Genomic DNA, 27028 nt, shown 5'->3' with positions numbered 1-27028 from the left:
ACAGGGCTGGTTTCCCTGGCAACCAGCCCCCATCCTGAGGTCATGCAGGAGCCCACCAAGAGTCTCCTCAAAAGATGCTCCTGGCCGGGTGCAGGGGCTCATGCCTGTCATCCCAGCCCTTCGGGAGGCCAAGGCAGGTGGCTCACTTGAGCCCAGGAATTTGAGATCAGCCTGGACAACATAAGGAGACTTCATCTCTACAAAAAATAAAAATGATTAGCCGGGCGTGGTGGCCTGCAGCTGTACTCCCAGCCACCCAGGAGGCTGAGGTGGGTGGATCACTTGAGCCCAGGAAGCTACAGTGAGCTGTGATCACACCACTACACTCCAGCCTGGGTGACACAGTGAGATGCTGTCTTGAAAAAAAAAAAAAAAGATGCCCCCATAACCCAGGAAATTCCAAAGGATTTAGGAGCTCTGTGTCAGCCATTCCTATCGCTCAGGAGATGACAGATTTTAGGACATCTATGTCAGGAATGGGGGCAGAGGCCAAATATGTATTTTTTATTATATCAAAATATCACAGGGGTCCTGGTGCCTGGCCTGGGCTTGGAGTGGCAGGGAGAACCCGGCTCCCAGCAGTGGTGGCCTGAAGATGCCTCACGGGTGGGCTGCGGGAGTTGCTGCAGTGACCTTCACAGACCGGCCTCCAACAGTCACAGCCAGTGGGCATGTCAGGCGAGGCCTGGGTGGAACACAACTCCCCATAGTTGGGGTGTGTCCCCCAGCGCCTTGGCACATGAGCCCCTGGGGCATGAAGCAGAGGAGACCACTCAGTGGAGTGGAGGCTCAGAATAAAAGGCACTGCACTGGCCATCAGATTTTTAAAGCAATAGCTCATGCCCATAATCCCAGTCCTTTGGGAGGCTGAGGTGGGAGGATTACTTGTGTCCAGGAGTTGGAGAGCAGCCTGGGCAACATAGTAAGATCCTGTTGCTGAAAAAAAAAAAAATCTTAAAAAAAAAAAATGATGAGCTGGGTGTGGTGGTGTGCGCCCGTAGTGTCAACTCCTTGGGAGGCTGAGGTGGAAGCTACATTTAAAAAAATGTTATGTTGGCCAGGCATGGTGGCTCATGCCTGTAATCCCAGGACTTTGGGAGGCCAAGGCGGGTGGATCACCTGAGGTCAGGAGTTCGAGACCAGCCTGGCCAACATGGTGAAACCCCAAAAACACAAAAATTAGCTGGGTGTGGTGACGGGTACCTGTAATCCCAGCTATTCAGGAGGCTGAGGCAGGAGAATCGCTTGAACCCAAGAGGCAGGGTTGCAGTCAGCCAATATCACACCATTGCTCTCCAGGCTAGGCAACAAGAGCAAAACTCCATCTCAAAAAAAAAAAAAAAAAGTTACGTTGATTTTGCCACAATACCATAAAAGATCTGTCCTCCTGGTCCACTGGGTCGGGCTGTCAGATCTGCAGCGCGGGTGGGTCTCGCCCCGTGGCCTCCGCTGCTGGAGGGGGCTGGTAATTGTAGCAAGGAACAGCCGTCCCCGTGAAGGTGGTGGTAGGGAAAGGTGCTGCCACAGCTTTTCTTTCCCTTCCGTTTATTTATAACACAGGAGATAGTGGGAGCCAGGAAACCCTGCATGGGGACAGTGCCATCCCAGGTGGAGGTCGACCCCCATGTGTGTCTTGATGAGCAGCCCCCACCTCATCACATGAGGAGAAAGGAGAACTTCCTTTGGGGAAATGGACCCCAGTTTTGGAATCCTGGTCCTTTTTCTTTTTTTTTTTTTTTTTTTTTTGAGACGGAGTCTTGCTGTGTCTCCCAGGCTGGAGTGCAGTGGCATGATCTCGGCTCACTGCAAGCTCCGCCTCCCGGGTTCACGCCATTCTCCCGCCTCAGCCTCCCGAGTAGCTGAGACTACAGGCGCCCGCCACCACGCCCGGCTAGTTTTTTGTATTTTTAGTAGAGACGGGGTTTCACCATGTTAGCCAGGATAGTCTCGATCTCCTGACCTCGTGATCCACCCGCCTCGGCCTCCCAAAGTGCTGGGATTACAGGCTTGAGCCACCGCGCCCGGCCAGAATCCTGGTCCTTAAGAGGCCTACGCCATGGCTTTGGGCTGGGTTCCTGGCCTGGCGGGTGGCAGCACCTTCCTTGTGGTGCAGGAGAAGGGCAAGCTGTGGTCGGCCAGCTGAAACGTGCTGGCTGGAAGAGAGGCTGTGTTTACATTTTTAAAGTCTGGGCCAAGAAAATCTGTTTGGGAATGGAGTTCCTGGGCCAAGTTGATTGGATCCTGATTTTATGGATGAAGACAGCGGCTTGGGCTGCGAAGTCAGGTCACTGTGGGTGATTTTAGCCAGAGTCTGTCTCTGGCCATGAGGTCATGGCTCTTAGAGCATTTCATTCTGATGTCCTCAGTTCATCCCAGGCCTGCACCCTGTTCCCTGCTCCTGGCAGAAAGCGCTCCGTGAATCCAGCCTGGGGATGGTGTGGCGGAAACACACCGGGATGCGTATGTGGGGGATGCTCATGGCAGCCACCTGTGTTTGTGCGCCTGAAACAGGGAACACAGGAGTGACGTCCAGGCCCATGCAGTGACTGCAGGAGTGGGGAACCTGGGCTCATGGGAACCATTTGTTTTTTTCTGAAATGTGATTCTAGAAGTGAATAATTTCCAATTCGAGCTCTTCAGCTTGGCCCCATCCAAGACACACAGACGAACACTCAGCCCCTGAATAGGACACACACTCCACCCTGGGGAATTCAGCTGAAGGCTTAGGTAGTGGTGGTGTCCAGGCCCCACAGAATCCAGGCCCCAGCGCCCGCTGGAGCACCGTGGCTCCCCCCACCCACCCCCACCCGCATGGGGCACATCCTGGTGTGAGCTAGCAGGCTAAACGCAGATGATAGAGAAACTAAAATGAGAACAAGAAAGTGTCACATTTGGAGTGCCCGTCATCTAATCAGAACCAGAGACAAGAGAGAGCCACGCCTGCTGGGACCCTTCCCTTCAGGGAGTGGGTTTCAGTTCCGCCAGTTTCCTGGCCAAGGGCCCCCAGAAGCCTTTGACGACAGCAAAACCAGCCTTTGCTGCCTCCTCCCTGAGGCCTGAAGCCTCCCTGAGGGTTCTGCAAAGAGGCTGCTCCGTCCCAGGCTACCCCGTGAATCATGGGCACAGGAGACAGGGAGGAGGTGGGCCGCAGCTCCTTCAGAAGTTCCCAAATGCCAAGGGGTCCTTCTGAATTTCCTCCCCCTTCCTATGGGGAGAAGGCCAGGCCTGTTCCTTCCTCAGTTCCTCCCTTCAAACAGGTTGGGCCCTACCATCTGGACGCAGGCCTAGGGCCTCCCAGCGAGTGAGGGCAGTGGCTGAGTCAACGGGATCAGGCACTGGAGTGAAAATTCCTTTTTTGGAAGCCAGGCAGTCACTGCCCAGGCTGGTGGAATCCTTGGGAAGTGACGAAAGCCTAGAGTCAGTGAGAGGCAGGAGTGAGCGCCCCTCGGCCAGGCCAGCCACACGCCTGGCTGCAGCCCTCCTCACCTCCTCTCCTGCTGGCCCGAGGGGGCAGGGCTGTCAGGAGCTCCTTATATAGGAAATGTTTTGAAATCACAGCAGACGGCTGTCTGAACAGTCTTTGTAACCCTTGCTCTACCAGCAGCAGCAGCTCATTCTGGAAGGAAAGAAGGGACAATACTGGAAGTGCCTGTTTTTTTGTGATGTGAAAGAAGAGCCTGTGCTTCGAGGAACGCCACCTCCTTTCCTTTTGTCTGTCCTGCTGTGGGGCCTGGCCCAGCTTCTGCAAGAACTGGCTTAGACACAGTGAGAGCCCAGGACTCAGGCAGACGCTGGTCACGGGGCCTCTCAAAGGGGACTGCAAACTGTCCGTGAAGGGAGGACCGTCCAGGCCGGGAACGGCCGAGCAGCCGCTGGGAGCCCCGGGAACGGGGGAGGGGACGGGAGAGTTTATCTTCCTCTAGGGTTCCAGGACACACTGTGGTGTCTTTCCATGGCCAGAGCTGATGGCTAGGGAAGGAAAAGGACTCCAAGGCATCATTTCTTAATCGGGAAAGATTTTTCTTCTAGCATCTGCTAGAGCCACCAGCTGCTGTGTCTGCAGCATGAGGTGTAAACCAGGGCATCCGATGAGGGGACAAGGTGTAGCCCAGAGCTTCCTGCTTTGGGGCCTGAGGTCCGCTCTTGCTTCCATATGAGGGGGTCCCCCCTCCCTAGCCAGGAGGATTTCTTGAGTCTAGGAGTTTCAGACAAGTCTGAGCAACATAGCAAGACCCCATATCTCTACAAAAATTAAAACACTAGGCGTGGTGGCATGCACTTGTAATGTCAGCTACTCAGGAGGCTGAGGTGGGAGGATGGCTTCTGCCCAGGGAGGTCAAGGTGGCAGCGAGCCGAGATCACCCTGCTGCACTCCAGCCTGGGTGACAGAGCTAGACCCTGTCTCAAAAAAAAAAAAAAAAAAAGGAGGCTAAAAAAGTAAAGTCCTTTCATTCTCACAAGCAGAAAGTAAAAAAGTCCTTGAAGACCTCCAAAATTTGAGTCCTTCAGTATGAGGGCCCCTCTGAGCCCACTAAAGATTCATATGTGAAAAAAACATACAACAACATTTTGCAGCTTGTTATTTTTGTAGCACTAATAAAGACTTATGAGGGATTATATCTGTTAGAATATTCCTGGATGAGTTTTGCTTCTACGTAAATTATTTTTTTTTTGCTGTTCTGATAGGTTTTTTTTTTTTTTTTTGCTCTTTTGAGAGATAAAGGAGATGCAAGAAGTATCATACACAAGGTCATTCTTGCGATGAGTTTATTGCAGGAGATGACGGACCAAATGGCTCGACACATGCACACTGCTCCTGGGCACGCCTGCTGCGTGGTCCCTTCCCATGGCCCCCGGGGCCCTCCACGCCTCCCCCCCAGGGTACCCTGCCCACTGCCCCGACTTCATGTACCACCAGACCCTTTCCTTTCCCGGGCACTGCTCCTGACGGGCGTGACCAGTGCCTACAAGTGCATGTGGCTCAGAACATAAAAACATCTTCAACACTCATCATTGAGCCAAATGAAACCCAGTGTTTGGCTCAAGAGCCCGCAACAGCCTGCATCCCTATCCACACGTGAACCGGCCCTTGACTTGTGACCTGAGGGATGGTCGCTCTTCCTTGTCATCCAGCACCCGCAGCATGTATGTGCCCATATAGACGAGAAACTGTCCCGTCACCTGGGCGGAGTAGGACAGGAACCGCAGCAGGCTCCTGTGACAGAGTGAGATCGGGAGGCTTTAGCTTGGGATCTGGGGCAAGTGAGAAACAGACAGGATGGGGATACTTCACTCCCCCACCAAAAGGCACTCGGAGGAGGCCAGGCTCACATTTAGAGCGTGGCTGTCTGAGCAGTGTCAGGGCACACGTGTCCCAAGGCTGGCACAGATGCAGCTGCCACAGCAGTGGGTCTGGCCGGGAGCAGGTCTCTGTGAGCTCCCTGGGGACCCCCTGCTGCTGGCCCAAGACCACCCCAAAAAGCATGGCTCCCACGAGCCAGCTGAAGCATGGCCTGCTTGTTGAGTGGCCGGCAAGCTCTGTGCGGAGCAGATGGCCGCACCTGCACAGGTGTGCTGCGTCCTGGGCTTCGGCTGCTGGGCTGTTCTAGAGACCCTGATACTGAAACCCCTTCCCTTCCTAAGGTAGTAGTGGCTGCTGGGCTGTTCTAGGGACCCTGATACTGAAACCCCTTCCCTTCCTAAGGTAGTAGCAGGACATTCAGTAGTGGCCGAGCCCATGGGGATGTGATAGCCGAGCCTGGGCAGCTGTCTCATCAGGAGGGTCCACTGCTCCCACCACCCACAACAGGGTCCCCGCAGGCGGTGCCTCCAGTGTGGGGCTGTTGTGAGTTCCGTGGCTGCTTGCAGTGTCATCAGATCCATCAGAGAATAAAATTAGTAACAAGAAGGCTGAACTTGTCTTTCAAGAAAGACTTTGTGGCCAGGTGTGGTGGCTCACGTCCATAATCCCAGCATTTTCAGAGGCTGAGGTGGGAGGACTGCTTGAGCCCAGGAGTTGGAAGCAGGAGTAAGCTATGATTGTGCCACTGCACTCCAGCCTGGGGGACAGTGTGAGACCCTGTTTCTTTAAAAAAAGAAAAAGGGCCTGGCACGTGGTTAACGCCTATAATCTCAGCACTTTTGGAGGCGAGGTGGGTGGATCACCTGAGGCCAGGAGTTTGAGACCAGCCTGGCTAACACGGTGAAACTCCGTCTCTACTAAAAATACAAAAGTTAGCTGAGTGTGTGGTGGTGCCTGTAATCTCAGCTACTCAGGAGGCTGAGCCACGGGAATTGCTTGAATTTGAAAGGAGGAGCTTGTCGTGAGCCAAGATCGCGCCCCTGCACTACAGCCTGGGCAACAGAGTGAGATTCAGTCTCAAGAAAAAAAAAAAAAAGAAGAAAAAGAAAAAAAGATTTTGCTGAGGCGGAATTTTAGGTGAGGTTAGCTTTCTTCATTATACCTATTTCAGCTGTAAATCTCTTGCTTGCCTCACTTTTAAAATCCAAGTGTCAAACAATTTTCTCCTATCCCGGCAAAAAGAAAAAAACGAAGCTCTCCTGGGAGTCAAGACTCCAACACGTGACAGTGACTGTAGTTTAGAGTCAGCCACTGATGGCTCTGAATGGGAAACTGAGGCCACAGAGAAGCCACACACCCTGTCCCACCGCAGGTGGGGCCGGGAGACCCCTGAGAGGAGAGCATTTCCCCTTTGCTGTGCTCAGCGCAGATCAGGGCAGTTGTCAAGGCCACGGGGCACGGAACCAACACCCTCAAAGAGAAACGGGCGGCCCTGCCCAGGGGGATGTGCAGGGGGCACTGGAATGGCAGCAGGTGCAAAACTTTTCAACTCGAAGACCTTTCTACTGCAGTTAGCCGCTCTCCCATCCACTCCCTCCAGAGATTAGTTCTTTAAGGATCAACGATCAATTTACTGGAGTAGAAATAGGTGTATTTAGAGCCTTGGCAATCGTAAAGAGCTTGGAAGCAACCTTCTCATTCTATTTATTTATTTAATTTTTATTTATTTATTTATTTATTTTTGAGAGAGTCTCGCTCTGTCACCCACTCTGGACTGCAGTGGTGGATCTCAGCTCACTGCAACCTCCGCCTCCCGGGGTTAAGCGATTCTCCTGCCTCAGCCTCCCAAGTAGCTGGGATTACAGGCACCTGCCACCACGCCCAGCTAATTTTTGTATATTTAGCAGAGACAGGGTTTCACCATGTTGGCCAGGCTGGTCTCGAACTCCTGTCCTCAAGTGATCTGCCAGCCTCGGCCTCCGAAAGTGCTGGGATTATAGGTGTGAGCCACCACACCTGACCAACCTTCTCATTTAAAGATAAAAGCAAGGCTCAGAGAAGTTAAGGAGTCTGTGAAAGGTCACACAGCTGATTCCTTAGAGCAGGGACTGCTGGTGTCTCTCTCAGTCCCAGGCTCAGTGGCAGGGGTGCCACCCGGTTATGGAGCAGGAACACCCAGGAAGGCTCCTTTTGATCACACGGAATTCGTTTGAATAGGTCTGGGGTATGGTTGGATCGGGAATCTCTCTTCTAAAAGTTCTCTCTCCTGGGATGCTGTGCAGCCAGCCTGGCCCTCGTCTTTGGGATGACGGTGCCCTGGCATTATGTGGAGAAGACACATGCCCATGCCGCCTTACTGGTGAGGCTGAAGTTATCAGGGGTACAGGAAGCGTGTGATTTGCCAGGGTCTAGGTGGCCGCTCTATACAAACCTGGCACAACCTCCATGGCTCTGATTTTAGTTGTCATCACCTAGAATTAAGGGCTCTAAAATGAGTGTGGTTTCTTAAAATGAATGTGGTTTCTCTTTATATTTATTATTTAGCTTTTGTTTCTAATGAATAGTTAATAGTCTTTGGAAGAAACAAATCTGTTTTGGCTTGAGACTTCCTGTTGTGTGAAATGAGCTTGTGGGGTAAGAGGTGACCTGCTCCAGACAACATGACTCCAAGTGCCCCTACCAGTGCTAGCCAGCCTGGGAGCCCAGAGGAACAGGGTGGGGACCCGCTGCCCGTGCCGCACCTGTGCAGTCTCCAGACCCCCGGAGGTGACCCCTGGAGTGTGTTACCTCAGCAGGCCCTTGAGTCCCGTGCACCGGATGTCGTAGGACACGGAGTACATCTCATACATGGTGGCCTTCACGTTAAGACAGCCGATGAAGTCCTTGGGGTTCAGCCTGTACAAGTCGAAGGTGACTCTTGCTATTCCCGACCTCTTCGGTGGTGAGCAAGTGGGGATGTGCTTGCTGCCCTGTGACAATGGGGGGAGGGGCAGGTTTCAGGAGCCTTCCTAACCCTCCCACATCATCACTCCGCTCTTATGCCAGCTTCAGGTTCTCCTATATGTCTGTTTAAGGTCTGTGAGCAGCTCCGTGGCTAATTGATGGAGAGATGCTTTTGGCAGGACCTATTTGTACACACTGTGACTGTGTTCGATTAGCCACGAGACATCTCTTCCTAATCTGCCTTCAGTTCGGGACGCAGGGTGACTCTGGTGTGGCATCAGGGCCTGGATTTTAGGGCCCCGTTGCTCAGTGGATAGTTGTGCTCTGATGAGTGGTGGGGACCGACATGCCCTGGAGGCCACCATGGTTACCTGGTGACAAGAGAATCTCATCTCATCACCATAACACAGTGATGGTAATGGAGAAGCAGGCAGCATTGGTTCAATTTTACAGGGGCTACTGGGTGGAAAGTACCAGAATCATATGGCTGAAGTGAGGGGGGAGTGGGCACCTTCCCAGAGCACCCCTGTGTTTTAATAATCCCCGGGATGACAGCAAACTCCATGGGACAGCCCAAAGCCATGCAGCAGACCCCCTGGGTGGGAGAAGACCCCCCGGGTGGAGGGAGACCCCCTGGGTGGGAGAAGACCCCCTGGGTGGGAGGAGACCCCCCGGGTGGAGGGAGACCCCCCGGGTGGGAGGAGACCCCCCGGGTGGAGGGAGACCCCCCGGGTGGGGAGGAGACCCCCCGGGTGGGAGGAGACCCCCCGGGTGGAGGGAGACCCCCCGGGTGGGGGGAGACCCCCCGGGTGGGAGGAGACCCCCCGGGTGGAGGGAGACCCCCCGGGTGGGGGGAGACCCCCCGGGTGGAGGGAGACCCCCCGGGTGGGAGGAGACCCCCCGGGTGGAGGGAGACCCCCCGGGTGGGAGGGAGACCCCCCGGGTGGAGGGAGACCCCCTGGGTGGGAGGAGACAGTCTCTGCACATCCCCAGGTTTATAAATAGCACCGGAATAGAATTTTCCCCACAAAATGCTTTAAAAATATGAGAGCAAAGCCACCCCCAGTACAAATGCCAGGCCAGGAGAGGTTCTTCCTGAGTGGCTTGTGCCACATACAGATCTTGCAGCACTCAGGATTCGGGTCTCGTGACCCAAATTCAGGTCTTGTGAGCCTTTGGGGTTGGGAGCCGCTGAAGCTGTGAATGGTAAATTCACTAACGACAGTGACCTCATGAATAGGAACTTAAAACGTAAACACCCTTAAAATTACCCAAACCCTCCTCACTGTGGCCAGCCTTCTTTATTCCCATTCCACCATACAGACAAACCCACCTGTGGTTCCAGCTGCAGCCTCTAATTCGGATCATACGGAATTTGTTTGAATAGATCTGGGGTATGTGTGGACTGGGAATCTGTCTCCTAAAAGCTCTCTCTCCTGTGACACTTTAAAAATATAAGAGAGCAAAGCTGCCCCAAGGTACAAATGCCAGGCATTTGTCTTTGACTTGAATTTGTCTTTCAAGAAAGATTTTGTGGCCAGGCGCAGCGGCTCATGCCTGTAGTCTCAGCACTTTGGGAGGCTGGGGCAGGAGGACCCCTCGAACAGGCCAGGAGGTTGAGGCTGCAGTGAGCTATGATTGCGCTACTGCCCTCCAGACTGGATGACAGAGCCAGACCTTGTCAAAAAAAAAAAAAAAAAAAAAAAAAAAAAGAAGGAAATAGAAAATAAGATTTTGTGAGGTGGACTCTTGGGTGAGGTTGACTTCCTCATCTTTTTCTAAGCAGTTGTAGCTCCCTCTTCTCACTTTAAAAATCAACGCTGGGCCGGGCGCGGTGGCTCAAGCCTGTAATCCCAGCACTTTGGGAGGCCGAGACGGGCGGATCACGAGGTCAGGAGATCGAGACCATCCTGGCTAACACAGTGAAACCCCGTCTCTACTAAAAAATACAAAAAACTAGCCGGGCGAGGTGGCGGCGCCTGTAGTCCCAGCTACTCGGGAGGCTGAGGCAGGAGAATGGCGTAAACCCGGGAGGCGGAGCTTGCAGTGAGCTGAGATCCGGCCACTGCACTCCAGCCTGGGCGACAGAACGAGACTCTGCCTCAAAAAAAAAAAAAAAAAAAAATCAACGCTGAAGCTGGGCGCAGTGGCTCACGCCTGTAATCCCAGCACTTTGGGGAGGCGGAGACGAGCGGATGACCTGAGGTCAGGAGTTTGAGACCATCCTGGCCAACATGGCCAAACCCCGTCTCTACTAAAAATACAAAAATTAGTCGGGCATGGTGGTGCGCGCCTGTAATCCCAGCTACTCAGAAAGTTGAGGCAGGAGAATCACTTGAACCAGGGAGGTAGAGGTTTCAGTGAACCGAGATCACGTCACTGCACTCCCGCCTGGGCGACAGAGTGAGGCTCCATCTCAAAACAAACGAACAAACAAACAAACAAAAAAAAAACCCAAACAAACAAACAAAAAACCCACCACCACCACCACCACCAGAAAAACAAAAACAAAAACAAAAAACCCTCCCCCCACCAAAAAAAAAAAAAAAAAAAAAAATCAAAGCTGAGGCTGTTTTCTCTCGGCGGCCTCTTGGGGGCGCCAGCGAGCTCTCAGCCGGGAAACGCGTTTGGGAAGCTCAGACCAGCCTGGCCAACATGGTGAAACCCCATCTCTACTGAAAATACAAAAATTAGCCGGGCGTGGTGGCGGGCGCCTGTAATCCCAGCTACTTGGGAGGCTGAGGCAGGAGAATCGCTTGAACCTGGGAGGCGGAGGTTGCAGTGAGCTGAGATCGCACCACTACACTCCAGCCTTGGTGACAGAGCGAGACTATCTTAAAAAAAAAAAAAAAGAAAAAAAGAAAAAATGTGAGTTCAGTTAATCTGTATTGGGTTATTACTTTTAATGAATTAATACCTATTTTTTTTTTTTTTTTTTTTTTTTTTGAGACGGAGTCTCGCTCTGTCGCCCAGGCTGGAGTGCAGTGGCCGGATCTCAGCTCACTGCAAGCTCCGCCTCCCGGGTTCACGCCATTCTCCTGCCTCAGCCTCCCGAGTAGCTGGGACTACAGGCGCCTGCCACCTCGCCCGGCTAAGTTTTTGTATTTTTAGTAGAGACGGGGTTTCACTGTGTTATCCAGGATGGTCTCGATCTCCTGACCTCGTGATCCGCCCGTCTCGGCCTCCCAAAGTGCTGGGATTTAATACCTATTTTAAAATTTCTGAATTTTAATTTATTTCAAAAAATACGCTCATTAGTAACTTCCAAACAATTTAAATTTTGAATATCGGCTGGGCGTGGTGGCTCACACCTGTAATCCCAGCACTGTGGGAGGCAGAGGTGGTGGATCGCTAGAGCTCAGGAGCTTAAAACCAGGAGTTTGAAGCCAGCCTGGCCAGCATGGCAAAACTCTGTCTCTACAAAAAGATACAAAAATCAGCCAGGCACGGTGGCACATGCCTGTAGTCCCAGCTACCTGGGAGGCTGAGGTGGGAGGATTACTTGAGCCCAGGAGGTCCAGGTAGCAGGGAGCTGAGATTGTGCCGCTGCACTCCAGCCTGGGCGACAGAGCAAGGCTGTCTCAAAACAAAAAGCAAACACATTAAAAACAAAACAAAACAAAACAAAAACCACTGGGGGCAGTGGCTCACGCCTATAATCTCAGCACTTTGGGAGGCCGAGGCAGGTGGATCACCTAAGGTCAGGAGTTCGAGACCAGCCTGGCCAACATGACAAAACCCCATCTCTACTAAAAAAAAAAAAAAAAAAAAAAAAAAAAAAAGCTGGGCATGGTGGCAGGTGCTTGTCAGGAGGTTGGGGCAGGAGGATCCCTTGAAGCCAGCAGGCGGAGGTTGCAGTGAGTCAAGATCATGCCATTGCATTCCAGCCTGGGCTACAGAGCGAGACTCCGTCTCAAAAAACAAACAAACAAAAAACAATTTTGACTGCTGGGAATATCTATATCTATCTATAGCTTATAGTTTCTCGCCCTTGACACTGCTGACACTGGAGGCTGGAGAAGTCTTTGCTGTTGGGGTTGTCCTGTGCATTGTAGGATGTTTGGCAGCGTCTCTGGTCTCTACCCACTAGATGCAATAGTCTAACATGTCTTCAGACATTAACAAATGTCCCCCAAGGGACAAAGTCTCTGGAGTTCAGAACCTCTGATTGGCAGATGTCTATAGAGTTTATTGATACAAGCTGGGTGTGGTGGCTCACGCCTGTAATCCCAGCACTTTGGGAGGTTGAGGCGGGTGGATCCCTTGAGGTCAGAAGTTCAAGATCAGCCAGGGAAACATGGTGAAACTCTGTCTCTACTAAAAATACAAAAACTAGCCGGGCGTGGTGGTGGCTTGCCTGTGATCCCAGCTACTTGGGAGGCTGAGGCACAAGAATTGCTTGAGCCCAGGAGGCAGAGGTTGCAGTGAGCCGAGATCATGCCAAAGGCCGTTTGGTGTCCTCATTAATTTTTAGGAGCATAAAGAGGTCCTGAGATAAAGTTTGAGGACGCCTTGTTTACTGTATTATCCTGTGATCTTTTGCTCAGCATAGCTGATGTGTATCCACATGGATGCCTGTAGCTGAACTTCACACATTTCCACAGCTGAAGAGCATTCTGTTCAGGGACCACATTATAGTTTATTTGTGCCTATTTACTTAGAAGTACGCTGTTGGGCACACGTGTGTACTGCAGGGGTACATGATTTGTTTCCAGTGTTTGCTCTCACCACTTGCACTACTGCTGTGGACGCTCTGACACACACCTGCTGACGTGGCGGTGTCGGAGTCTCGGGTTCATGCCCAGGAAAGCTGCTGCTGGGTCATGGTCTGTGCCTCACTCTCTGAGATGAAGCATATTGTTGTATTAAGTGGCTGTTGGCGGTAGTAGAGGAGTGTGTTGCCCTATATCTTAAAAATAAAAAAAAATCAAGAATCTGGCAATACCACATCTAATGGTGTAAAAATGGTATCATTGTTTATTGTGGTGATGCCTGTCTCTGTCTCTTGCTCCCTCCTTTTTTTTTTTTTTATCTTGAAACTTGCTCTGTCGCCCAGGCTGGAATGCAAGGGCTTGATCACAGCTTACTGCCACCTCAAACTCCTGGGCTCGAGCAATCCTCTTGCCGCAGCTCCCAAGTAGCTGGGACTACAGGTGCACACCACCACGCCTGGCCAATTTTTTTTCATTTTTAGTAGAGACAAAGTCTTGCTATGTTGCCCAGGCTGGTCTCGAACTCCTGGGCTCAAGCAGTCCTCCCACCTTGGCCTCCCAAAGTGCTGGGATTGCAGGTGTGAGCCACCGTGTGTGGCTTCTTTAGCTCATTTTTAAATTGGATTACTTGTTGTTTTCATAATTTATTTATATGAGTTATTTACATTTACTGAATACTAATCTTTTATCAGGTTATGTTGAAAACACCTTCTCAGGCCGGGCGCGGTGGCTCAAGCCTGTAATCCCAGCACTTTGGGAGGCCGAGACGGGCGGATCACGAGGTCAGAAGATCGAGACCATCCTGGCTAACACGGTGAAACCCCGTCTCTACTAAAAAATACAAAAAACTAGCCGGGCGAGGTGGCGGGCGCCTGTAGTCCCAGCTACTCGGGAGGCTGAGGCAGGAGAATGGCGTAAACCCAGGAGGCGGAGCTTGCAGTGAGCTGAGATCCGGCCACTGCACTCCGGGCCTGGGCGACAGAGCGAGACTCCGTCTCTCAAAAAAAAAAAAAAAAAAAAAAAAAAAAGAAAACACCTTCTCCCCATTTCATGGCTTATTTTACTTCCTTTATAGTGTCTTTTGATGGACAACATTCTTAAATGAATTGATTTCTTTTTTTAAAAAAATGACTTGTGCATTGTGTTGGCCTGGTGTGGTGGCTCACGCCTGTAATCCCAGAACTTTGGGCGGCTGAGGCAGGTGGATCACAAGGTCAGGAGATCGAGACTAGCCTGGCCAACATGGTGAAACCCCATCTCTGGGGCTAAAGTTTGTAAAATACAAAAATTAGCCGGGTGTGGTGGCACACACCTGTAGTTCCAGCTACTTGGGGGGCTGAGGCAGAAGAATCACCTGAACTCAGGAGGCGGAGGTTGCAGTGAGCCGAGATTGCACCACTGCACTCCAGCCTGGGCAACAGAGTGAGACTCCGTCTCAAAAAAAGAAAAAAAAAAAAAAGAGAGAAAGAGACTTGCGCATTGTGTCTTGTTTTAAAAAAATCCTTCCCTACCTGAGGATGCCAAAAAGGAAGAGATTAGATTTCAGTCTGGTCTCTAACATCCTTCGTGTTCCCCACCTCTACTGCTTTGTGTTACATCACAGGCAACATCTTTCAGATCTTTTAACGTTACCTTCAGCTCTGTCTAACTTGAGTCTCCATTTACTTGATTTTAGTTGTTATATTTTTCATTTCCAAAAATTCTATTTGATTATTTCAAATCTGTGTAGTCAGTTCTTATTATCTCTTGTTCCTTTTTAATTTACTTTTATTTTTTGACAGGGTCTCCCTCTGTCCCTGGGGCTGGAGTGCAACGGTGCAATCATGACTTTCTGCAGCCTCGGCCTCCCAGGTGCAAGTGATTCTCCCGTCTCAGCCTCCTAAGTAGCTGGAACTACAAGCATGCACACTATGCCAGGCTAATATTTGTATTTTTTGGTAGAGATGGAGTTTTGCCATGTTGCTTAGGCTGGTTTTTTCTTATTTTTTATTTTTTTGGAGATAGGGTCTTGCTCTGTCTCTCAGGCTGGAGTGCAGTGGTGCGATCATAGTTCATTGCAGCATCCACCTCCCAGGCTCAAGTGATCGGCTCACTGCAAGCTCCGCCTCCCGCCTCAGCCTCCTGCTACAAAGCTAGGACTAATTTTTTGTATTTTTCACGGGGTTTCACTGTGTCTCGATCTCCACCTTTGTCCAGCTAATTCTTAATTTTTTTTTTTTTTTTTTTCTTGTAGAGATTGGGGTTTTGCTATGTTGCCTAGGCTGGTCTTCAATTCCGGGCTATTCTTACTTTTTAATGCTTCTTTGAGCATTTTATTTATTTATTTATTTATCTAGTCAGTCAAATTTAGCCTTAGGTGAGCATTTTCAGTACACTAATTTCATACGCTGTATCTGATGATTCCAACATCTGCCGTCCTGGCAGGCCTGACTTTATTGCTTCTGCTTACTCTCTTTTTTTTTTTTTTTTTTTTTTTTTTTTTTGAGATGGAGTCTCGTTCTGTCACCCAGGCTGGAGTGCAGTGGCCGGATCTCAGCTCACTGCAAGCTCTGCCTCCCGGGTTTACGCCATTCTCCTGCCTCAGCCTCCCAAGTAGCTGGGACTACAGGCGCTCGCCACCTCGCCCAGCTAGTTTTTTGTATTTTCTTTTTTAGTAGAGACAGGGTTTCACCGTGTTAGCCAGGATGGTCTCGATCTCCTGACCTCGTGATCCGCCCGTCTCGGCCTTCCAAAGTGCTGGGATTACAGGCTTGAGCCTCCGCACCCGGCCTTTTTTTTTTTTTTTTTTTTGAGACAGAGTCTTGCTCTGTCGCCCAGGCTGGAGTGCAGTGGCCAGATCTCAGCTCACTGCAACCTCTGCCTCCTGGGTTTACGCCATTCTCCTGCCTCAGCCTCCCGAGTAGCTGGGATTACAGGCGCCCGCCACCTCACCTGGCTAGTTTTTTGTATTTTTTAGTAGAGACAGAGTTTCACTGTGTTAGCCAGGATGGTCTCGATCTCCTGACCTCGTGATCCGCCCGTCTCGGCCTCCCAAAGTGCTGGGATTACAGGCTTGAGCCACTGCGCCCGGCGCTTCTGCTTACTCTCATGAATGTGGCGCCTGAGTCCTTACGTTCAGTGTTTTGACTGTGAACTTGCATTGTGAGAACGTTAGGAATGAAAACTCTTTGAGGCCAGGATGGACGTTCATCCCAAGGGAACTGCCTGAGCTCCTGCTAGTTACCTGGGGCACTTCCACCCTGGAAATGGGGCTGCAGCAAAGAGAATCCAATGAGCAAACCCCTCCATTGATGCTGCTCCCCCAGATCTCTGAAAACCGAACTCTCAGCTTAGGGGTTTGGGACTCAGCAATGCCTGAACCCTCATGAGGGCAGCTTGGGGCCGAAATTCCCAGGAGAGAGCTCTAAGATCCCGGGCTTTACGCAGACCCTCGAATCTCACCCCCGACTTTGTGTCAGCTGGAGGCTGTCTCTGTCCTCCCAGCATCTGTCCCTGAGGTCAGTGGGTGCTCACAGGTGGGGGAACCCCAGAGGAGACGCCCGGGGAACTGCCAGCTTCAGTGTGCGCGTTCCTCTCTGGATGCTGGCCTCACAAAATTTTAAGCACTGAGGATTTCTCTTTCTTGGAGATCAGTTTATTATATGAAGATATATTTTGATATTGTGCTTTACATTTTTAGGCATTTTATACAGAGAACGTTTTTTGAGCCATATTATCTATAGTTTTCCCAGAGACCGAAGTCTTCATTCTGTCTCTTTACTTTTCTAAATCTCCATACTCACACATGTGCACGCATGCACACACACCCCTCTCCCTAACTTCCTTGACGGTGTTAATTTTCCAGCCTTCTAAGAACAGAGATGATGAAGAGTTGCCAAGTCAATTCTGTGCATTTTACAGGATCTGTAGCTACTCACTGGCCAAAACCTGTTCCTTGGAATTATTTGCTTTATGTCAAATAGTCTCAGTTCACAGAGAGACTAAGTTTCCTAGAAACACTTGTAAGAATTCCTTTGAGGGCAGTGGATCCAGTTGTTAGGTGAATACAAAGTGCATATTTAGAAAGTGGACAAGTTGGCCGGGCGCAGTGGCTCACGCCTGTAATCCCAGCACTTTGGGAGGCCGAGGTGGGCGGATCATGAGGTCAGGAGATCGAGACCATCCTGGCTAACACCGTGAAACCCCGCCTCTAGTAAAAATACAAAAAATTAGCTGGGCGAGGTGGCGGGTGCCTGTAGTCCCAGCTACTTAGGAGGCTGAGGCAGGAGAATGGCATGAACCTGGGATGCGGAACTTGCAGTGAGCCGAGATCGCGCCACTGCACTCCATCCAGCCTGGGCAACAGAGCGAGACTCCGTCTCAAAAAAAAAAAAAGGCCGGGCGCGGTGGTTCAAGCCTGTAATCCCAGCACTTTGGGAGGCCGAGACGGGTGGATCACGAAGTCAGGAGATCGAGACCATCCTGGCTAACACAGTGAAACCCCGTCTCTACTAAAACTACCAAAAACTAGCCGGGCGAGGTGGCGGCGCCTGTAGTCCCAGCTACTCGGGAGGCTGAGGCAGGAGAATGGCGTGAACCCGGGAGGCGGAGCTTGCAGTGAGCTGAGATCCGGCCACTGCACTCCAGCCTGGGCGACAGAGCCAGACTCCGTCTCAAAAAAAAAAAAAAAAAAGAATGTGGACAAGTCAGCAGCCAAGTAGGGCGTGAACTTTGTAGGTAAAAAGTCTACCGAGTAGCTGTTTGGGTGACAGTGTTTTTGCTTACCAGCATCCACTTCTGTCCTTTTTCCAAGATCATGAAATGCGTGTTGTCTCCCAAGGTCTGAAAGAACTCTTCTGTGTCCACCACGGTGCCATCTTCCTCCAGCACCAGAGTGACCAGTCCAGTGGTGATGACCAGGGCATCCAGAGTCTAGGTGGGCAACGCATCAGAGAAATGGAGTGAAGCCAGATATTTCCATATGACCATCCAATGACATTTATTAAGTTACAGTTTTCAGAACTGTTGGCTGATTTTGACAAAATTTTAATGGTAAAGGTAACCTTGACTTGTGTCTATGACTCAGTCTTTGCTCGGAAGCAGGGAAGTGAAGAATGCTCTTTTTAAGATGTGGACCCACTATGCCGTCGAGGCTGGAGTGCAGTGACTGTTCACAGACACAACCATAGTGCATCACAGCCTCGAACTCCTGGGCTCAAGCAATCTTCCTGCCACAGCCTCCGGAGTGGCTGGGGCTACAGGTACATGCCACTGCATGCAGCCAGGAAGTTAAGATTTTTAATGGATCTGTCTTCTTAAGATACATGAGATAATGATTACATTAAATAATATTAGTAATTTCTAAGATTACCTATTTATTTTGATGAATAAAAACAAAACTCCTGCATGTTTGCTGCTATAAGAGCCACAGCGTCATGTGCATAGCTGAGCATCTCTCTTGCTTCAGAGACTGTGTGTTGGATGCTTGTTTCTCATTTCCATGGGTGCCTGAGTCTGAGTTACGCTTCCCTGAGAGGCTAGGGTTTTTCCTTATTTGGTGGTCTAGGACACTGTTCTAGATCCCGGCCTTTACAACTAAACCCAGACTTCCAAAGCCGGCTCCATCCCTGCATCCTCCCTTGTCAAAGAAACAAAGTGACATTCTCCATTAGTGACTGTTTTAAGGTTTTTGTCTCTGTACCTCAATGTTTTATGGTACAGAGATGTAATGTTCCCCTTGATCATTTATACCTAACCTTTACTCTCAGAGTCTCTGAGGCCAAGAGAAGGTCTGATGATTTTAAGTTGCTGTTTCTCCTTCTTTCTTTTCCTCCCCTTTTAAAACCAGCTTTATTGATATATAATTCACATGTCATACGATCCACTCATTTAAAGTATACAGAGCCTTGGTTTTGGTATGCTCACAGAGTTGGACCACTGTCACCACAATCAATTTTACGCCACTTTCACCACCACTGCCAAGAGAGAAACTGGCAGGCACTTGGGAGGCTGAGGTGGGAGGATCACTTACGCCCAGGAGTTTGAGGCCAGCCTGGGCGGTATGGCAAGACCCTGTCTCAAAAACAGAAAAAGAGGCCGGGCGCGCTGGCTCAAGCCTGTAATCCCAGCACTTTGGGAGGCCGAGACGGGCGGATCACAAGGTCAGGAGATCGAGACCATCCTGGCTAACACGGCGAAACCCCGTCTCTACTAAAAACACAAAAAATTAGCCGGGCGAGGTGGCGGCGCCTGTGGTCCCAGCTACTCGGGAGGCTGAGGCAGGAGAATGGCGGAAACCCGGGAGGCGGAGCTTGCAGTGAGCTGAGATCTGGCCACTCCAGCCTGGGCGACAGAGCGAGACTCCGTCTCAAAAAAAAAAAAAAAAAAAAAAAAAAAAAAAACAGAAAAAGAAAAAGAAAAAGAAACTCCAGAACCACCAGCAGTCATTCCCAATTTCTCTCCCCGTTTCCTCCTGGTGAGATGCAGCTTTTCTTGACCTTTCTGTGCTGGCCCTGGCTTAGAGCCCAAGACCATGGCCCTACGTGAGTGCAGGGCGCCCCCCTGTGGACTGGGGGAGAGGTGCGTGCTCTGCAGCACCTTGCTGATGAGCCCAAGACCATGGCCCTACGTGAGTGCAGGGCGCCCCGCTGTGGACTGGGGGAGAAGTGCCTGCAGCACCTTGCTGATGAGCCCAAGACCATGGCCCCGCGTGAGTGCAGGGCGCCCCCCTGTGGACTGGGGGAGAGGTGCGTGCTCTGCAGCACCTTGCTGATGAGCCCAAGACCATGGCCCTACGTGAGTGCAGGGCGCCCCTCTGTGGACTGGGGAGAAGTGCCTGCAGCACCTTGCTGATGAGCCCAAGACCATGGCCCCGCGTGAGTGCAGGGCGCCCCCCTGTGGACTGGGGGAGAGGTGCGGGCTCTGCGGCACCTTGCTGGTGAGCCCAAGACCATGGCCCTGCGTGAGTGCAGGGCGCCCCCCTGTGGACTGGGGGAGAGGTGCGTGCTCTGCAGCACCTTGCTGATGAGCCCAAGACCATGGCCCTGTGTGAGTGCAGGGCGCCCCCCTGTGGACTGGGGGAGAGGTGCGGGCTCTGCAGCACCTTGGTGATGAGCCCAAGACCATGGCCCCGCGTGAGTGCAGGGCGCCCCCCGACGGGGGGGAGTGCAGGGCTCTGCCCCCTGATGAGCCCAAGACCATGGACCTGCGGGGGAGAGGTGCGGGCTCTGCAGCACCTTGCTGATGAGCCCAAGACCATGGCCCCGCGTGAGTGCAGGGCGCCCCCCTGTGGACTCGGGGGAGAGGTGCGGGCTCTGCAGCACCTTGCTGATGAGCCCAAGACCATGGCCCCGCGTGAGTGCAGGGCGCCCCCCTGTGGACGGGGGGAGAGGTGCGGGCTCTGCAGCACCTTGCTGATGAGCCCAAGACCATGGCCCTGCGTGAGTGCAGGGCGCCCCCCTGTGGACTGGGGGAGAGGTGCGGGCTCTGCAGCACCTTGCTGATGAGCCCAAGACCATGGCCCCGCGTGAGTGCAGGGCGCCCCCCTGTGGACGGGGGGAGAGGTGCGGGCTCTGCAGCACCTTGCTGATGAGCTCCTGCAGGCTGCTTGCCATCACCCCACGCCGGCTGCTCCTGTCATGGTTGGAGACCCGGAATGGGCGAGCTGGGTGCGTGAGTGGGCTGAGCAGGACTCGCTTAGTCTGTGATCCCATAAATGTCAGGGGCCTGAAAATGGAGGTGAAAAGTAAAACTTTTTAAAAAGAGTCTCTCATGAGAAGTGTGAAAGTACATAAAACTAATGCATTTTTAATATTTGCATCTAAAATAAAGCAATTCAGTGGTTGGGATTACTAAAAATTATATATACACATGTACACATAATTCCAAAGAAGAAACAAGTAACGCATCAAGCCAAAAACACAACCATCTTTATTCCTATTTTACTAGAACATCCAGTCCTTGCCGAAACTCTTTGAGAAGGAATGGTTAGGGCATTCAACTCCAACAAGAAATAAGACTTATATTCTGCAAATATGCATGGGTTTTAGAGATTTAAAAAATCCAAAAGAATGATTTCTAGTGACCATGAAGCAGTTACACAGAGTTAGCAAGGCCCTTAGACACGTGCATACAGCTACCTGTTTATACAGTAAGGGTGAGCCAGAAATCAATTCAAAAGTGTGATATTGGTCACTATAGCAATCAATGAAGTTTCTGAAATCAACTTAGGATGAACCAAGAACAGCAGAACCACTCTCAGAACTGTGGCTGGAATCACAAGAAAGAAAAGACCCACAGGGCTTACATCACAGGACACTTTGGAGTAAGTCCTCATTTATCAAAAAATTAATTCAAACATTTACCTTTTTTTTTTTTTTCCTTTTAGATACAGGGTCTTGCTCTGTTGCCCAGGCTGGAGTGCAGTGGTGTGATCTCAACTCACTGCAGCCTTGACATCCTGGGCTCAAGCAATCCTCCTCCCTCAGCCTCCTGAGTAGCTGGGACTACAGGTGCAAGCCATCATGTTCGTCTGAGTTTTGTATTTTTGTAGAGACAGGGCCTTACTTTGTTGCCCAGGCTGGTCTTGAACTCCTGGGCTCAAGGAGTCCTCCCTCCTGCCTCAGCCTCCCAGATGAAACTTTTGATAGCAATGCAAAACCTGCTGGGCATGGTGGCTCACGCCTGTAATTCCAGTACTTTGGGAGGCCGAGGCAAGAAGATAGCTTGAACCCAGGAGTTCGAGACCAGCCTGGGCAACATAGTGAGACCCTGTCTTTATAAAAAAATAAAAATAAAAAAATTAGCTGGGTGTGGTGGTGCACCTATACTCTCATCTACTCGGGAAGCTGAGGTGAGAGGATTGCTTAGCCCTGATGAACCTAGAAGGTCAAGACTGCAGTGACCCAAGGTTGCACAACTGTACTCCAGCCAGGATGACATAGTGAGACTCCAAATGAAAAAACAAAAAAAGAAAAGAAAAGCAAAACTGCCTTCAACACATGATTACACTGCATGCTTTTATTTTTTATTTTTATTTTTTATTTTTTTTGAGACGGAGTCTCGCTCTGTCACCCAGGCTGGAGTACAGTGGCCGGATCTCAGCTCACTGCAAGCTCCACCTCCCAGGTTTATGCCATTCTCCTGCCTCAGCCTCCCGAGTAGCTGGGACTACAGGCGCCCGCCACCTTGCCCGGCTTAGAGACGGGGTTTCACCGTGTTAGCCAGGATGGTCTCGATCTCCTGACCTCGTGATCCACCCGTCTCGGCCTCCCAAAGTGCTGGGATTACAGGCTTGAGCCGCCGGGCCCGGCCACAATTTGTTTTCAATAAGGCAAGCCGGAGGGATATGTGCTGGGTTGGGGTCCGGACCTGTCAGAATGACCTACACACCATTGCCAGGGGCCCACCAAGTCAATCAGAGCCTTGCCCAGCCGGGCTGTGCCCCAACACGGCCCCAGGACTGGCACACAGCTTCTGAACTGTCACCTCGATTAAGAGACTGACGCAGGGTTCTCAGTTACACAATGCCATGAACAACACTGCTGTGCTGACACCACGGGGAATTCTCCCACACTCTCACCCCTGGTGACCGGGGGGAGAGGGCGGTGAGGACCGGCCGTGTTACATTTCACATTCAGAACCCAGGAGTCGCCTCCACCTCATCACAGCAGCTGAGACTTAAATGAGCTGAAGTCCCCACAAGGAGAGAGAGAGAAAGGCCCGAGGGCCACTGGATGCCAAACCTTCGTGTGTGAGAGCTAGCGACTTGCGTTAGCACCGCTTGGGATCCACCTTACAGACAGTGAAACCTAGGCCTGGGGAAAGCAGGAAGGGAGTCGTCAGGGCAGCAAAGGCTAGACCAGAGTCTGAGCCCAGCTCTAGCTTCCACCCAGCACCTGGCCAGAAGAGGCGGCTCCCACAGGAGAGAAGGGCCCGGCCTCAGCAGGAAGAAACACCCTCTCTTTGCCCCCAAAGCAGGAGGTCAACGCAGTCTTGCACAAGGCTTCTAGCATCTGTCTCATGGGGTCTGGCGGTGCATTTCCTACTTTCACGCAGAACCTATCAGCACACCATCTATTTACTGAGTTAAAGATGCCAGGCCAAAATCAGAGAAATGAGAGAACACGGTCCATGTCTTCCAATGCTAGATGCAGCCCCAGTGATCAAAGGCGCAGCTTTGACCTAGTTAGCCCTGGCCCTGCATTTCCTCATTGGACGAACATGCTCACGCCTTCGTAAGCACCTGTGCTCCAGTGACCTGGCCCAAATGATTAATTCCAAGTTCCTGCGGTCTTTACCTGTCTGACAAGATAAGAGCTGGCAACCATTTCTGGTTCTCCCTGCCTTCACCTGCCCTCAAGATCGCCATTGTCAGTGAAAAAACACCTATTGTTCTCACCTGTAGCATTTCCCAACCAAGAGCTGGGTCATTGCTGGAGGAAAGGCTGGTGGGGGCACTGAGGACAGGAAATTTACCCCCACCTTCTTGTCAAAGAGGAAGGCGAGTGATTTCTGAGTCAAATTATGTAAAATCAAGACCATCTCATATGTAACACAGAAAGTGGTTAAATGAGATGTTCTGCACGCCAGGCCTACAGGTACCGAATCCGTTGCTACGTGAACAAGCCACCGTCTCCACCCAACTCACCTCCAGCCCGCTGAGTAGAGTCATCTCTGTCACTGGCCATCAGCACCGTGCCTAAAAGCAGGGCCACTGAGCAGCCCTAGGATCCTGCGTTTAGACACACCACATGTGAGAACCGCCGCTCCCAATTCCTGTGAAAGTGGGGACAGACAACCGCAGGAAACGGAAAGGGAAATAACCTCTAACAGGGAAGATACAAGGAAACAGGTTGTTTAAGGAAATAGGCTGTTTCAGAGAAATCCAGAGAGGAAAAGTCAGACTTCACAGAACGCTGTGAAACGGCGTGTCTTCCAGAAACGGGCAGGAAGGGAAGGTTTTGTATTCCGCCCTGAGGGAGGCGAGGCACCGCCAACTTCCAAAAGTGTGTGAAATACACCAACAAGCCACAGACTGACAGTAGACCTGAACTCTTCTCCAGTAAAACAACCCTGAGCTGTACAGAGAATTAAAAAGCTTTCTTTATATGCCACCTATGGAGGAAAAGGGCCCAGGATTAAGGTCTTCCTCAAAGCAAATGTTTTGGTGTCATGGGTGAGGGGCAGCAGTACAGGTAAGATGGTGCCCAGGAATATTCGGGGGGCAGTGATGGCTAAGGGAACCCTGCGTCTCATCATTAGGAAGAAAAGGAGAAAGAAGGGAGGGCTGGGAAACTGCTCCACAGGCCTGGAGAAGAGTCCCTGAGCTGTAGGGACAGCGTCAGAGGGTGGTGGGGTCAATGGCAGGAGGCAGAGAAGCGAGTGCTGCCTCGATGAGGCGTCCTGCTGCCCGGCTGCCCTAGGGCTCTTGGATGTGACATACACAGGTGGGAGCGCACCTGCCCCCCAGATGAACTCGCCCCGACAAGGACTGCCTGGCTCATGGCTCAGTTCTTCGCAAGCTCCCTAAAAAAGCTTGACGTTATCAAGTTTTCAATACATGACCATGAAGTCTTTGAACACTTTGTAGCTTCATTAAAATAAGAATTTAGATTCAAGAAGCAGAAAGATGAGATTCACTTGCAGCAAACTTAATTCCTTAGTAATGTCTCTAAGAAGACTGTGGTGAAATTTGTACTGAAATAGCAGCACCAAACCTAGAGTTCCTTGTTCAAGGAAAGGAAAGATGTACTGGATGGCTATGAAAGCAGCCATTTCACACGAGGTTTATAACAGGTATCAGCTTCATAACAACTTCAGCGTTTGGCAGGAATGTTATCACTGGCAGGACACACGAACAGAGCAGACTTTGTCTGTGACCGTCAACCTGCGCGTGGACCTCCTTGATGTCTGGAGCTTTGCTGTGAGACCTCAGGCTGCTTTCCTCAGGACCAAGGCCCCTAATGATTCCAGCTGACTAACAAATTGTTGGGTTAAGGTTTCACCACTGACTACAAGTACCTGATTTTTAGAAATTGTGCACATTGATTAAGTTATTTCCTTGGCAAAATGTAGTTACTGATAAAGACAGAGTTATGATATCCTGGACCTGGTTTAAATTAAGGAACCCTGACAGGAGGCAGAAGTCCAGCAAGAGCACAATTAGCAAATGTGTTAGGACCTGGCCTCTGGCTCTTTTGCCCGGACAGGGTTTTTTGAGAAGGGCAGGGAAGAAAAAGCGTCTTCCCTTCAACAAGAATTACAGATTGTTTTCTTCCAGTTTAGTTTGGAAACAGATTTCACAGAATGACAGTAGTTCAGCCTGGAAGCAGGTGGATTTCAAAGAACTGCAACAACAGTTCATCCCTAACAGGTGAAGTCATTCAATCCTGGGAGGAGCCAAGCTAGAAGGAACGTGTCCTAGGATACTCAGGGTTTCCCATTGTTTCATTTGTTAACAGCTCATAAGCAAGTCACTTCCACTTCACACTTGACCTCACGGAGACCCCATACAGATGCATTTTGGATTTTGATGAGTTGTTGTAATAGTCAGAGGCAGGGAGAGGATCAGCCTGAATCCTGCTCAGAGGCCACCCAGGATTGGTTAGTGCAGAGTCAGCCCACACCTCCTTCCCTCATGCACCGGGGGAACATCGGTGTGTTGTGAATTCACTGGATGGACGCATCCAAACTGCTAAGTCCTCACCTCCTGGAAGTGGGACTGTGGGCTGGATGGTGCTGGAAGAACGCAAAAGAAACAGGGCCCTGACCTTGAGGCCTAAGCGTGTTAACGACCGCACACGAAGCAGGTATTTCTCAGCTCCCCCTGCCAGCGCCCAGACTTGTACCGTGGGCTTGTTTTAAAAGAGAAAGATGCTTCTAACCTGCAGAGTCTACAACTCCCATTTAAGAACCCGGGATGGGAAGCTCACAGATCGCGTTCTGTAGCCGGAACGCTCCCTTGCACCCGTGTGGTCTCTCTGCCCGCCACGCGTAGCACACGGTGGGATCCGGCGCCGCCGGACGCCTGCACCTTCAAGCCCGCAAGCGGTTCTCTATCCTTTTTTCAGGTACTTGATCTTCAGAGAAACACGATCTCCCTTTCAGACCTATACTTTACGGTTGCTGCCACGCAACGACTTAGGATTTTACCAAGAATTGGCTTGGGTCTGCTGGGATATGAAGATTAACCCAAGCACGAAAATAGCCTATGCCGCCTGTTCGACCACGAGCGGGTGCGAAGCGCAGGGAAGACTCCGCAGGGTCCACCTGCCCCTTGTCCCCCTGCTCCCCTGCAGCGTCTCTGCCCTTGGACCCGGAGGCAGGAGGAGCTCTTCTCCCAGCACCACCAACCTGGCGGGCTCCGCCGGCGGGTCGGGGGCTCCCCTCGGAGACCAGAGCCCGCGCTTCCAGGAGGGGCCAAGCCCGGGCCACTCCCGCGCCCAGCTCCCGCTGCGATTTCCAGGACCCCCAGAAGTCCGCTCCCCTCGCACCGTGGAGGCTTTGCTCGGGGTTCCTGGGACCGGACCCTCTTCTGCGCCCGCGACTGCAGCAGCGGCCAGAGATGCAGCCACTCGTCAGCTGTCACCCGGTCTGCAGACGCCCGCGCACCTCGCGAGAGCCACCCCTGGCACCTGCGCCCAGCTGCAAGAGGGTGAGGAGGCGCGGGACGGGCTTGGGCTCTGCCCGCGGGCGCGGCTGGACGGCCTGGGCACCGGCGGGGCGGATGGGTGTGTGCGCGGGGTCGTGGAGCGCAAGAGAATGCGGGGAGCGCAAGAGAATGCGGGGAGCGGGGGGATGAGGGGAGCGGGGGGATGAGCGGAGCGGGAGGATGAGCGGAGCGGGGGGATGAGCGGAGCCGGGTACGGCACGAGAGGCGCACAGGGGAATGTGAGGCACTGAACGCAGGGCGACTGGAAGCGCACGGGAACGCGGGGCTCAGGGGACGCGGGGGCACTCGCCTGATGAGGGCTCCTGCATAGTCCCGGGCGGCCTCCATGGCGCGGATCCCCTCCCCGGCCTGGAGGCCTCGCTGCCTGCACCGTCTCTTAAAGTGCGGCGGCCCCGCCCTCGCCCGCCCGCCCGCCCGCCC

General features: G+C 51.9%; 3 protein-coding genes across 4 annotated transcripts in view; 1 reads left to right on the top strand and 2 right to left on the bottom strand.

Annotated features, from left to right (window-relative positions):
* PRELID3A (PRELI domain containing 3A) overlaps window positions 1-27028 on the bottom strand; it is a 182047-nt gene that overhangs the window by 132151 nt on the left and 22868 nt on the right. The window lies entirely within an intron of this gene.
* CIDEA (cell death inducing DFFA like effector a) lies at window positions 4747-26996 on the bottom strand. 2 transcript variants are annotated; one of them, XM_050767584.1, is made up of 5 exons: window positions 26898-26996; window positions 20517-20661; window positions 17722-17868; window positions 8090-8271; window positions 4747-5215 (listed from the first exon to the last, which is right to left on the bottom strand). In XM_050767584.1, exons 1-5 carry the CDS (start codon window positions 26933-26935, stop codon window positions 5068-5070), a joined length of 660 nt encoding a protein of 219 aa, XP_050623541.1. In that variant the 5' UTR covers window positions 26936-26996; the 3' UTR covers window positions 4747-5067. The 2 variants fall into 2 exon arrangements, with proteins under 2 accessions (XP_050623541.1, XP_050623542.1); XM_050767585.1 differs by lacking the exon at window positions 26898-26996 and adding an exon at window positions 26430-26524.
* Window positions 25957-27028, top strand: part of LOC126941226 (uncharacterized) — a 45011-nt gene continuing 43939 nt past the window's right edge. The window contains exon 1 of the mRNA XM_050767586.1: window positions 25957-26590. Within this exon, the coding sequence (XP_050623543.1) occupies window positions 26147-26590 (444 nt within the window). The 5' untranslated portion in view covers window positions 25957-26146. The remainder of the gene's footprint in view (window positions 26591-27028) is intronic.

Source organism: Macaca thibetana, chromosome 18 (assembly GCF_024542745.1).
Source record: "Macaca thibetana thibetana isolate TM-01 chromosome 18, ASM2454274v1, whole genome shotgun sequence".
Taxonomy (NCBI): Eukaryota; Metazoa; Chordata; class Mammalia; order Primates; family Cercopithecidae; genus Macaca; species Macaca thibetana.
This window is presented reverse-complemented; position numbering and strand designations above follow the sequence as displayed.